The 13,994-nt window shown below is 41.2% G+C and overlaps 1 protein-coding gene across 2 annotated transcripts in view; it reads right to left on the reverse strand.

The window, feature by feature from the left end:
* Positions 1–860: 860 nt before the first annotated feature.
* The window catches only part of VPS35L (VPS35 endosomal protein sorting factor like), a 121,866-nt gene continuing 108,732 nt past the window's right edge, over positions 861–13,994 (reverse strand). For both annotated transcript variants that reach the window (XM_074965354.1, XM_074965353.1), the window contains 3 exons: positions 13,756–13,874; positions 3,520–3,666; positions 861–1,725 (listed from right to left, as the gene is read on the reverse strand). In XM_074965354.1, coding sequence (XP_074821455.1) covers positions 1,627–1,725; positions 3,520–3,666; positions 13,756–13,874 — 365 coding nt within the window. In that variant the 3' untranslated portion in view covers positions 861–1,626. The remainder of the gene's footprint in view (positions 1,726–3,519; positions 3,667–13,755; positions 13,875–13,994) is intronic.

A 13,994-nucleotide genomic window follows, 5' to 3' on the forward strand; every position in this document is an offset into this window, starting at 1 on the left:
TATTTCCAATCTAAAATTTTAAAAAAGTATTAACAAGCATCCAATATCATTCAACCCCTCTGAATGAAAACTAATTCCTAACCCTCTACTGCAAGCTGTGCATACCCAACTAAATTACAGACAGCAAACGATGTAGTGAATGTCCATTGACAAGTGGACCTTTTGATATAATTACCGTGGACTCAAAATATGTTGCAGAAAAATCAGTTGTTGCCTGGCAACCAGAGCAGTTATTCACCTGAACTGGCCTATCACTAGTCAGCTTTTTTTTTAAATAGCAGTTAAGCTTCATCCACTTTAAACCCCGGCATGTGTGATGATGCACAAGTAATGGACACCTGCATTTCTTAACACACCACCTGCAAAAACAATAAAAAGCTCCAATCATCGACTGATTAACACTTCTGCTCTCCAGCTAAACTAGTTTTGGGGACATAGCTCCTTGTTTTAATCAATGAGGCAGTCATCAGTCTCAGCACGATGGAGAATATTTTGACAGCACCATTCCACACGCATTACGAAGTACAGCTTCTACCACAGACCAGAGCTATTTTATTAGAGAATTTCATTCACACAAAATGGAATTTTCACCCTCCACAAAAGACAACTTCTTGCTCAAAATTTGGCTAGAGTATTTTAGTCATCCTTGGTTACTGTAGAGAATAACTCAGTAAATTGCCTAAACTCAATCAAAACTAGGGCACTTATGGCAGTAGCAGCAACCTCACATCCTGGCTCCTTGCCACTGGCAGAGGGGAATTTGTTAAGCAGTAGAATAGCAAATGGAACTAATCATCACAGGATGTTCAGTCAGGTGATGACTGTGGATACATGTAATAAGGAACAAAGATGAACTAAACTGCACATTAACAGGTTTTATTTGATGATACTGTGCATTTGGACTGGAAACACAAGGGACTCTAAATACATTTGCATTTTCCTCTGAAGACTCCCCACTGATTGCCAGATTACATTTAGAGGTTCCCTCCATTTTACAAAACATTTTTAGACTAAAATGAAAAGCATAAACATGTTGGCGAAAGTGTATTACAAAAATGGTTTTTCAAATCCAGAAAACAGTAACATCTCAGCCATATTCCTGTTATACTGAAACTGGCCACATGAATATTGGAAACAACTCTGTCTACAAAGAAGTCTGAGGCATAATTCTCATCTAGAACTACTGCTGATCATGAACTAGGATGTTACAGCAACATATTGCTCGCACGCAGGAGAAAATAATATGTCCTAAATGGAATGAAGTTGGGGGGAAAGGGGAGCTCCTGAATATGCTTATTTGGACAATTTTCTTCCTATGTTGTTAAAGTTATGTCAAATTCAGGTCTAGAATGTTATTTGCCATCAGAAATTTTAAGATACACTTTACTGAATCTAAACATTTCAATCAGATTCTGTTTAATGACACCATTGGAACCAAACTTAGTTCAAATTATTGCACTCTGTCAGAACAATTTTACCTTGTCCAAATTAATCTGTCATACTTTTAAGCGAAACTTAAAAATGAAAATACATTGAACTCTAATAAAAGCTCAGAATAAAGCTTCTATTTTATGGACTTGGTAACATGCCCTTCGTTACAGATGACTCTGGAAAGGGTAACATTCATCAGGTCCTGGACTGCAGAGGGAGTCTTAGTGCCAGCTCTGTAAAATGACTCATTTCAGGTTGTTTGCTTTGCCTCTTGATGTATTCCAATGTTTTTACCTACAGAGGAAGGAGATATACAAATCTTTGTACTTTTTCTTGAATCAGATTACTTGACAGCCATATGAAAGTTTTAGTGAAGAACTCCTCTGATTTTCACTGGGTTTCAATAGTGCAGTCCAATCCAGGCATAACCACCACACACTCCTGACCCCAGAGCTGGCAGTCACAGGTGTTGCTCAACAACTGTTATTTTTCAGGTCTGGACCATGCTGCTTCTCCACTAACCAGAAAGGCAGTTTCATTTGGAGTAAAGCTGTCTCCTGTACTCCTAGCCCCAGCAGTTTCAGTTCTCTTACATCCAACAAATGCATGACATCCTTATTAAACGTGCTGGGAAAGTTACCAGGGCAGTCTAAATAGAAAAGGTCGGCTAGTCAGCATGCAGTAAGCCGATGCTGCCGACTGTTCCAGGCTGGATGCTAGTGTTGTAAAGTGGACCACTGGTCATAGCAAAAGAGACTAAAAATCACACTCCCTTTTACTTATAACCCTGTCAGACATGGGCCCAGGACACAAGTGAAAGGCTACCTCTGATTTCTGTTTTGAGCAGATGCTGATTCAAAGTTGGCATTTATATTATGTGCTTGCATATACAATCAACAGTAAGTTATTAGGATTCAGATACACAGGACATGTTATTTTTCAATTCAAAACAATTTTAAAAGATTTAAATGAACATATTTTTGTTGTAAGGAAATAAATCTAACAAAATCACTGAGGCATGGCTAGAAAGGGTTAAACATCCTGCAAAATAAATAACTCACAGAAGACGTGGGGAGATAATGTTTGTGTTTTTGTGTATTTACATATGTATGAGTAGGGTCCACAACGTAATCAACAGTCCCTGTCTATGCTGTATTCTGATATCATTTAAATGAATTGTAAACACGTGATATCTCGGTATTTATCTCTCTTTGAAATGTACTGTGAATGGTGGAGGAAAACGCAAATGGCCTTATGTTAATTCGTATAGCTAAGTGATGGACCTCCTTCAAAGTCATCCTAATTACCTTTTTTCCCCCAAGGAACTCCCAACTTGTCAAAGAGGACATGAAATTGTATAAAAGATCCTTGGGTCCCAATTCTGTCATCTCAGATCTGCTTAAGCTTCGTCAGGGGAAGTTTGAGTCACAAGACTGAGGTTGCAGTTATGTGGGTACGCCCTGAATATGATATCTGGACATTGGACTATGACCTATGAACTGAATTCTAAAGGAACTCTTTGCAACCACAAAGCTCACCATCTCTGCTATGAATCTGCACCTAAATGAACTGAACTCATGTCTGTATGTATTGATCTTTTAACCATACTCTCTCTCTCTCGTTTTTTAATACATTTTAGTTTAGTTAATAAGAATTGCCTATAGTGTGTATTTGGGTAAGATCTGAAACATTCATTAGCCTGGCAGGTAATGTGTCCAATCCTTTGGGATTGGTAGAACCTTTCCTTTTAAATGATGAAATAAGATTTACCAAAATTTTCATCATATTTGACGTGGGTACGTGGATGGAGGTCTGAGGCTGGATCACGTTAAGGGAACTGTGTTGTTTGGACTTCTGAGTAACCAGTAAGGTAATAAAGAAGCTGTGAATCTAGGTATTGGAATATCCACCAGCTTTTTGGGGTTTGGCTGCCCCATTCTTTGAAGTTCACCCTAATTGAGTGACCACAGATGGCTTCCACTGGGACCCAGGTCACACTGACCCTTTCCACCAGTAGAAGTAAAAGGAAGGGCATCTAGAACTAATGCCAAAAATGGCACACTCCATTTCAGTCCATGTTATTCTTACCATAGTCTTGGTGTCAGCAAAGCCATGCTTCTGTGCCAGGTTCCAGAGATTGACTGAAAGTTGGTTTAGTTTGTTGTTCCGTAGATCTCCATGAGCTAAAATACTATTAAAGAAGTAGAGAGCCAGCTGGCTTTGGCGCTTCAGAGTCTATCATTAAAAAAAAAATTTAAAAAAAAATATTATTCTACAGCCATCCTGGAGTTCTGATATATCAGCAAAATATAGATATCCTGATAATTATACACAGTCCAGAGAATTTTACCAACAGCTAGACATATGCTCTGTAACAAACAGGCCTAGCATTATCAACATTAGCAAGGACTTTGGGGCTAGTCCTCCACGCATTTGTCCTCAAAATAGGACAAATAAAAAAACACCTATCTACTCATTCAGCCCCATTCCAAAGTAGTGTGAGTTACAACAGTTCCTACATCAGGTGTCAGTTTAGCTCAATGACTTGGTACGTTTTTCTAATATTGTGCATTCTGGATATCTGAACGGTTGTAGCTGTAAACACCACCACTACTGCATACTCACAGTACTGAACATGGGCACCTCTTCTGCCACCTCACTGACAGGGCTGTTTGAAAGGTTCTACAGGATGATTTAGTGGGGGATTGGTCCTGCTTTCAGCAGGGGGTTGGACTAGATGACCTCCTGAGGTCCCTTCCAACCCTGATATTTTATGATTCTATGATACTAGAACCCTGAACTTACCTGAGATCAGGGTGCCTTTAAGATCCTATTAGGACTGTGAATATTAGCCCAGATTCATAAGAGTCCAGCAGACTTGGGGTGATGTTCATATAGCCTGACCTCCCTTTTAGCCCCTCACGCCTAACAGCAGCTTCCACAGGGATCTCAGCACTGTCTTCCCAGAGGTCCTCCCCACAGTTGCTTGCTGTCTCTTGAGGCCAGGAGGTTTCTCCCACTTTTTATAGTCAAGGAAATCCTACAAAGGATCTTTGGAACACAGGCAACCATGCACTAAACCTTATGGAGTGCTACTGGCCCTGCTGCTTAGCTTACTAGTGGTTGCAACAGCAGTCAAATTGTGTTTTAGGGAATGAAAGGCAGAGGCAAGTAAGACATATTACAGGACTGAGGCCCAACTGCCCCTGGCCCTCTCCTCCCAAGAGCTTTCAAAGTGGGACTCTGTATCAGTATGCAGAAGACCAAGATCACGGAGACAGGAGAAAATGCTGTCAGCGCAGGCGGAGGTGAGATTGGTGGAGCAGAGTACAAGAGTTGGCAACTTTGTCTATCTTGGAAGTACAATATCCGCTAGTGGCCAGCTCACTAAGAAAGTCAAAGCAAGAATGGTAAAGGCAGTAGATCATTTTCCTGTGTGTCAAACATCTGGAGGAGTGAGAAGAATACAATGCTATTGTCCTCCCAACATTATTGTAAGCCCTGGAAACATGACAGATTACTCCTCGGATTAAGTGAGGAGGCATGGGATATGGGGGTGGGGAAGAAAAGACAGATGGAGGAAGGGAGTTATTGCTGGGGGGGGGTCACATAGACTGGAGGTCAGAAGGGCTAGTGTGGGGACAAACTGGAGCGGGGCTGAATGGGAGTGGGGGTGCAGGGACACTTGGGAGTAGAGAGGGGTGGCTGAGTGCGGGTGCAGGGACACATGGGGATGGGGTGAGCAGGTGCAGGGACACATGAAGACAGGGCCTGATGTGTCTGATGGATTGGGAGAGGCTAGGGCTCAGCTCCCCAACTCCCTAACAATCCCTCCACACCCCAAAAAACCTGTTCCATACTTCTCCCACCCACACGGTTCACTCCCAGGCTCCTTCCGAACAACTGCTTCCCTCTCCCTCAGCTCCTCCATTACCCCTGACTCCCCAAACCTTTGCACTGGTTCTGAGGCATGCAGGAAATACGTTTCTGTATTGTAGTTTAAGTGAATTACTCAACGTTCTGTATTAATATACCTAGTAAGGAATCTATTTGTCAAAAAAACATTCCTTGAATCTTTTTTGTTGTCTGTATTGTTACAGACATACTTGCTGACAGGTATTTTTAAATAAGTTACCAAAAGAATTGAAACTGGCATGATTATATTGTCTTATTTTGACAAATAAAATATGCAGAATTTTAAAATACTGTGCGCAGAATTTTCAGTGTTTTGGTGCAGCATTCCACCAGGAGTAGCAGATAATGGAAATACATGATAGGAAACTGAATGCATTTCACCACCGTTGTTTAAGAAGAATCTTGAAAATTCATTGAAGAGATTGTGTAACCAATGAGAAAGTGTTGTGCTGCACAGGTCACCCGACTGTGGACTCAATAATTAGGGAGAGACTGCTTTGTCATCAGCCTTCCCATAGCAGAAGCTCAAGGTATTTCAGACTGGATTCCACGCAGAGAAAAAAGAAGTCACAGAAGACAAAGAATGACCTATCGCAGGATGATTGAAAAGGATATTACCATCGTGGAGACAACTTATGATGGAGTCACATCTTGGTCTGGATAAACAGCAACAGAAAGAATGGGTTGTCTCATGCACCACTAGGTGCAGGAGATTCTAAGTCTAAGTCTCCTCCCAAGAGATACAGAAAAAAGGGAGAGGGCTTCCTTGCTCCAAAAGGCAGCGGGGAAGAACCCCTTGACAATTTAAAAAAAAATTAATTGCAAAACTTTGCAAATCAGGTCTCTTATAGAGCAACTTTACACAGCTATACTACAGACCTCTTAGCATCACCACCAGCACGGGGCATGCATAATGGAAATGCTGACACCACTTCCACTGTTAGTTATGCCTGTGCTGCTAGGCACTGCTCTTATCAAAGGTCCTGGCTGAGAGGAGGTATTTATTTACCCTTGCTTTTCTAGAGCTGTGCTTTGTGTTCGGCTCACTTGGAAAAGAGACCGTTGATTAAAAGGCAGAGCCTCATCTACTACAGTAATTGAATCAATTGAAGAGCCGTTAGAAGCAAGTGCACAATCATAGTCAACCCCCCACATTAATTAACAAATTTCATACTTCACTTGAGCCTTCTCTAAATTCAGCCAGTAAATTCTATGGCCAGTATACAGTATTGCTGTGGCAGTGAAAAGAAATTAACGTTTCCTATCACTGCCAGCAGAACTAATTGCATATGCACGCTATCAAAAAGGAGATGGCATGGACCAAGCAGCTAAATAAGGACAAGAGAAGATACCCACCCCCACTGGGGGCAGTAGCACTTGATCATTAAGCATTTAGCGACCAACCTACAAACACGCCAACTCTTTCAAATCAGAGAGATTACTCACGGTAACAAGTTCTAGCAAACACGTTAATAAAATGTAGGCTCAGACCTTCACTATTTTATCTATTTTTCTCCCACTTGTGACTGTCTCTTTTATTCATGGTGCCCCTTAGTTTGGGAGGCTTTCCCAAACCTAACATATGCTAAACTACCTTAGAAAACTTTGGACAATGGGTCTGTCAGTGAAGCATCTAGCTATGAAGACAACAAGCCACTGTGTTGTTTGGGCCACTGTATTTTATTCATAAGTGCCTTTAGAATGTAAGCTCTGCTCATACTGATTCTGTTCTTTATTTAGCATGTTCAGCTGCTACATAGATAGGAAGATATTTTACAAAAAAAAATACTGAATTGGCAAGGTCACATAGCATTGGAGTACTTGACTGTCACCACTGTTGAATATTTAAAGTCATCACATAGTACAAGTGACTACTTTTCAATAGATTACTACTTTTATTTTGAGGTGGCGCTTAGAATATTAGATTGAAACCCCCTTTCTTAAAAACTTTTATTACAAAAATTATGGGTCACTCAGTGAGTACATAAATCCCCACTAGTGTTAATGGGAGTAAAGTGCAGCAGTCACGGAGAAAATGCTTCCATTTACATTTATATACTGTAGCACCTTTCATCCCAGTGGCTCCCAAAGCTCTTTACAGCCTTAGATTCAAGCATCATTTCATCCACTATTGAAATGTAGCCACTTCTGGACACAGACACGGTCCATCAGTCTGTCCCAGCAACACTACTCTAACAGGAAGCACAGCAACATATCTAGCAAACTATCAGGAAACGATGAGTAGTTAGAAAGTAACTATCAGAGCTGAGAGAAAGCACTGCACTAGGACCAACATCTTTGGGCAAAAGGAAAATAAAAGAAAGAATATATGATGTGGCATGACAGCATGCATTTGAGATGGGAGAATTATGCGATGCAAAGCCTTTTTGCCACTCCACCATGTATTTTGTACTTGTACATTTTAGAGAAATACTTCAGAAATGTTTAGAGCATTTAAATTATTATCTGGACTATTTTCCCCCTCCACCTTTGGTTAACCACTTGTGCCTATATATTTTTGCTTGAATCCAAACATAAAAGAGAGACTGTTTGAAGCTGCCTGCAGGTTTACGATAGTAATAATCCTAGTGGAGCTAGATTATTGAGCAGAGTGCAGGAGAGGTGGTCAAAGGTCTCTCCCCTGGATATCCCCACCACATTGTATTTCTACACAATATATATGCCTGTGTATGTGCCTACACTCTGTTTAACATTTTGATAACATACAGAACACTTCAAAAAGGATGCAGCACGTTCAAGACAGAGTCAGAAGGAAGGGATGTACATTACAATTCACAGTATTTTGAGGTAAGCACACAGGAACAAGTAGGAGATGGGGATCCAATCATATGTTAGAAGTTGCAAAGTTAAGAGATGCACAGACTCCAGAGAAGATGGAGTAAAGGCCACTATATAAAAAGGAACAAAAGCAAGAAGGCGTGCAGCACTCTGCATTATGATCAACAAGAATATTTGTGTAACATGGCACTGACCTCAAATCTGAATGAGAAATCCATGTCAACAACCTGCCAACTCCACTGACATAACCAAGACGGAATTGTGGAGGGCGTTCCAACTCATGAGGATGTATTTATGGGCAGCAAACAGAGAGGAATAGATCAAGTTTCTGGCAGTCACAAATCATGAGACTAATAGTTCCTACACCAAAGAGAGCAGAGAGTACCCACTTGGTAGGTATTTTTCATAATCTTTGAAACAGTGTGTAGATGACACTGGAATAAAGAAAGAACTACACAAGCCCAGAACATGTGGCCTGTTATGTCCCTCATGTCCTATCCCCTCCAGCAAAGAGTAAAGTAATATCTTAATTTAATATGGCATGATGGAGAAAAATGTGATCTTGCTGGTCTTATTATCCATTTTAGCACTGCTTACAATAGCAATCCTGCTTCCTAGCATTCACTCCAGCCTTCCGTTGAAATTTGCTCGCTTAGAGCTTCATGCTGTGAGGAACAAGGCATTTGGGAATTTAGATGTGCTCCTTCCTCTCAAGAGGTCACAGTGGGCAGCTTCTCCTCTCCTCAAGAGTCCTTCAGGGGCCTGTTCATACACATTAGTCAATTAGGGACGATCATTAGATGGTATAAGCAGACAATATCAAGCTCTCAGAACTTAACACACAGTGCCATTACACAGTTATCCTCCTCTCTGGGATAATAAAGCCCCTCGATATAAGACAACTGACTCAAGTTCAGCCTGAGTAAAAGGTGATGCTGACTGGAACAGAGGAAGCACTAATAACCCAGCAGCAGCTCTGAACTTGCCAACTGTTGTAAGCGCAAGTCCCCTGTTTACTAAGGTAGTATGTGCACAGTCTTAGGGTCCTCTTGGACTCATCATTGCTCCTGCATTCCTAAATAGTAGCAGCAAGCAGAAATTCCTTGTTCAGATGGCCAGGTGACTAAATCCTTTCTTGTGGATACAGACCTTGAAACAGCACTCTGTGATTTGTCAGTCTCACTCTAGGAGTACTCCAACACACTCTACATGGGAACTCCAGCTGGCTTGGTGTGCAGGAGCTTGCTTTCCTGGTTAGACCAATGAGAACACACTACTCCAGTGCTCCAAGCCCTATATTGGCTACCTATCAGATTCAGGATACACTTCAAGACCATGGCCCTAATTTTTAAAGACCTCATTAAAGTAGAGCTCAGCAACTCAGCTATTCGTTTCTCTATTGCCACATGGGGTTCATGGATGATGGAGCCCATGGCAATACTCTCAGAAGCACTTTTGTTGAAGGCCCTAGGCCAGAGAAATCCCTGTCAGCAGAGATCAGGATGGTTCCCACTCTTGCCACTATTAAAGAGCAATACGAGACACTTCCCGCTGAGCAAGCCTTCCAAGATAACCGCAAGCTACAACAATGGCCTGGCTACATTTCTCAGACTGACAACTTAATAGAAAGTAGTTGCTTTTCTAGAGGTATCACAAGTGTGCTCAGGAGACCACTCGATACCTCTTTGTTATGGAAGCGAGATGAGATGTTGGAATGAAGAATCTTAACTGGCTGTAGACTAACCAAGTTGCTGGAAATTATGAAAACACTGTAAGTTCACCTCATCTTTGAGATGTATGATTTGAATGAGGAGCAGGGTGAAGTTTGGACTTCTGATAACTGAGAATTGCAAGTATTTGTTTCTGGCAACTCCTACAGCTTGCAGATACTTTCCCAACAGTGGAGGAAGCATGCTCCCTGCTCCAAGGAGCTAACAAAGCCATCACTGTTTGAAGGCTTTAGTCACAATACTGGAGTGACAATAATAGAGAATTGTTTCAGGAAGAACTTTAAATCTGTAGCATCTTTAAAATAAAAAACAGGTGAGCTAATTGGGTAAAGAGGTGTGGTGGCTGAGAGATTAAGGAGCTTGACTACAATCCCGAAAGTTGAGAGTTCAGGTCTCACTTAATCTCACCCTGAAAGGCCATCACCAGTTATCACCCAGGTGCAAAAGGCATATCTGATCCATCAGGTTAGGGCAGTCAAAAGTGGTCGGACATGACGCTGACCACCTCACTTCCTGGTGTAACATTGGCTACTGTAACACTTTGGTTTTGGATCCAAAGCAAATGGCTCTGCATGAAACATGCATACATTTGACTGTTCACGACTCAGTCCAACTGCAGCAGGCAGGATTTTAACATTTATAAGAATTCTGCATTAAAAACAAACAAACAAACAAAAAACCTTCCAGCCCAAAATGCAATAAAAATGCAAAGCAGGGAACAGTATAGTGGCACACTCCCATGACCACAGACTATTTGTATACGGTAGTTTGGGACTGTAAATTTCAGTTGAAACATTATCACACAAAAGAAGCAGAATTTTTAAAAGATATTTTAAAGTAATATAGGAAGAAAGGAGGAGCATACTGTGTTAACATCAGATTCACTTCTCTTCCTTCAAATTGCAGTTTGGCAAAATCATTTAATTATATGAAAATCAATTCCCTTTTATGGGTTTCAAATGAAATGAACCAAGGAAAACCAATATCAGCAGAGGCTTGTTCATGTAAATGAGCAGCCAAATAATAAAAGGTCGCCAACACTGAAGTGATCAAAATAAAATCTGAGATGATTTTCTGCCAAGTACTGCTTTAGAGCTGAAGGATGTGACTTTAATCAACATCATCATCAACCCCTACACTCCCCACCCCCTAAAAAAAAAAAAAAAGGAAAAAAGAGAGAAATACTTGGCTTCTGTATAGTGCTCTTCATCCACAGATCTGAAAGCACTTTGTAAAGGAAGGCAAATATCCCCTCACCTTACAACTGGGGAAACTGAGGCACAGAAGTGAAGTGACCTGCCCAAGATCACACAGCTTGCCAATAACAGAGCTAGGATCAGAATGTGTGTCCCTTTACTCTCAATCCAGTGTCCCTCTATCTACTGGACCATAATACCTCCTGCTTCAGTGAATTAGCTAGACGGACTCTCTTAGTAGTCTAAGCATCAGGTTTGTAAAGCTAGACTTCCTGGAAACACAAGTCCCAATCCCAGCAGGACAGGCTCAGCCTGTGTGAGCTAAATACAGTGACAGTTTACTGTGTTTGGTATTTCACAGAGTATCTTAAAACCCGGTCCTGTGAGCACGTTAAAAAGATCCCATGGCACTATTTGTAAGAGCAGAAGTTGCTTTGGTGTCCTTGCCATTGCACAGGGTGCTGGTTTGCTGTTGCATCCAAAGATAGCTGTATTTCACTGTGCTACTGTACATACGTAGTTTATGCTGTATGTTGGAATATGCCACCATAAAAATGTGGGATTTATTAATTTTGAATCTCTACAGTTGTTTTATGAGAAAGTATTTGATATCAAAGGCAGAGGAAATACTACTGTAACAGCAGTAGCTGGGCTCTCAAGTGCGTGTTGCTTAATGAATTCTTGGAGGCATACCTTACGGATCTCTCTTTAGAAGAATTTCTAAAATGTAATCCCAGCAGAAGGGGAAGAAAAAAAACCCAACCACCTGAACTATTTGGCGAGTAGCCAAGTAAAATGACATAAGAGAAGGACTTCAGCTCTATTTTCTTTCCATCAAAGACTCACTTTGCCCTGTATTTCAGGCTACAAGACATGAGACCTAAGTCTAATAGAGATAGTTTAAAAAAAAGAAAAAAAAGAAAGAAGCAGCTGTTGCTGTGGGAACTGAAGCTCAGAAACAGACATGTTACCAGGGGCATAGTCTGTTCTCATGCAGAGGTGAGGAGTTCAGCAACATGGAGAATGCCAGTCATAAAAGATGAGCCCATAGAGCTGTTTTTGATCTCACATACTGTATAAACCCGAAATCAAGGAATCCAATAAGTCGACAAGGGTTTGTGCTTTGTTTTAACTAGTGTAACCATTATTCAAAATAGGGTAAAAGTGAAAGTACTCCCTACAACTAAGCAAATCATTCTTAATCACCCTCTGGGATGCAGAGCCTTTACCAATAAAGTAATTTCCACTGCATTTAGCTCAGAACAGACCAATGGGTTAATTCTCATTTTGTCCATTAGCCTATTCCAGAGGTCTGGTTAGGTTGGTGAGAAAAGTAGCAATTGGGACTAGGGAGAAAGTAGAGACTTTGGTTTAGGTCAGGAGTGAAGTGACAGCTGGGAGGGAATGGGAACAGAAGGGAGTTGTAGAGATTATTACACCTCAAGAAAAGCAGCAGAACCAAAGTTGGCACCAGAGCAGCATCCACTGCCTAGCAAAAAACAATTCTCTCTGGTACAACTGACTGTCCATGTCATGCACAGAATGCAGCTAAACAATCCATCTCTTAAAGAGTACAACAACAAATAGTGGGGCTATAAATATTACTGAATCTCTTCACCCCACTGTTGCCTACATGATGTCTGTTTATTTTTTTTAACCAAAGTAACACCATACAATCCTCTCCAGCATTGTAAACATTCACAGGGCTTTCCAAAAGCAGCAACACACTAGATTGCACTGTCAATTATTTACTCCTGGGGGAATTCTGCATCACTGTGTATGCGCAAAATTCATGTCCCCTACAGATTTCTTTGGTTCCCCGCAGAAAAATGGCTTCTGGCGGGGAAGCAAAGGGAAACCCCAAGAGCGGTCACGCACCTCTCCCCAGCAGTGCAGGCAGATTGGTTTGGGCGCCCGGAACAGCCAGTAGACACGTAAATCACTGCTGCAGGGAGTGGACTGGGTAGCTGTGCATGTGAGAAAGAGACACTCTGTCCCTCTGTCTCGCTATCGCAGCACTCTCGGCATGGAGGGGCAGGGCTTCAGGGTGTTTCTGAGGAGGTAAGCGTGGGAAGACCAGAATGTAGAAGCCTGCCTGTTTAGTGAATTGTTCCCATTGTCTTTGTGAATTCCCCCCCGGAGTACAAAACAGGTATAAAAGTTTTAAGACTCCTTTACATTGCCAGTGAGGTGTAAAGGACAGTGTGGCCTTATAAATGCTTATAGTGCTTTAGCTATTAGAACTGGTCTAACTTTCTGGACTGAAAAAATTTCCTATCAAAATGTGCTCCATGAACTGTTTGCTACTGATCTTTCTACCAATGGTCAGTAGCCAATATAAATTGTGAGTTTGACTCACCAGCCCACAGTTGCTCTTCAGTTGTCTATGATGTAACACTGAGCATATGGCTGCATATATTTGTACGCTCCCCACTCCCATTCTCCATCCATTGTATTGTAGTTCAAATAAATTACCGAAATAATTGAAACCAGTGTGATTATATTGTGTTATTTTGACAAATAAAATATGCAGAACTTTGCAGAATTTTAAAATATTGTGCAAGGAATTTTTAAATTTTTGGCGTAAAATTTCCCTAGGAGTATCAATTGAAAAGGCTCATTTATTGAGCTCTGCAAGTGATCTGGTGTTGCACTGTACAGTAATAAGACAAGAAAAGGCATACCTCCTCCTGTCCAAGGGTCTTCAGATGGTCCAGGATCTGAGCTATCACTGTCTCACACAGCTTGTTAATTTCAATCAGGAACTTGGAGTCTCCACCATAGAGGGTGTCATTGGAATCAACTGCAGAAACAAGCATAAATAAATCTGAGTTTAATTTGGAATAATTATGTAAGTGTGTTTGCTGCAAAACAATACTGGATATTTAAAACAGATAGTTTTTAAAGCTGTAAAATGACCCCA

Source organism: Natator depressus, chromosome 10 (assembly GCF_965152275.1).
Source record: "Natator depressus isolate rNatDep1 chromosome 10, rNatDep2.hap1, whole genome shotgun sequence".
NCBI classification, from domain to species: Eukaryota; Metazoa; Chordata; order Testudines; family Cheloniidae; genus Natator; species Natator depressus.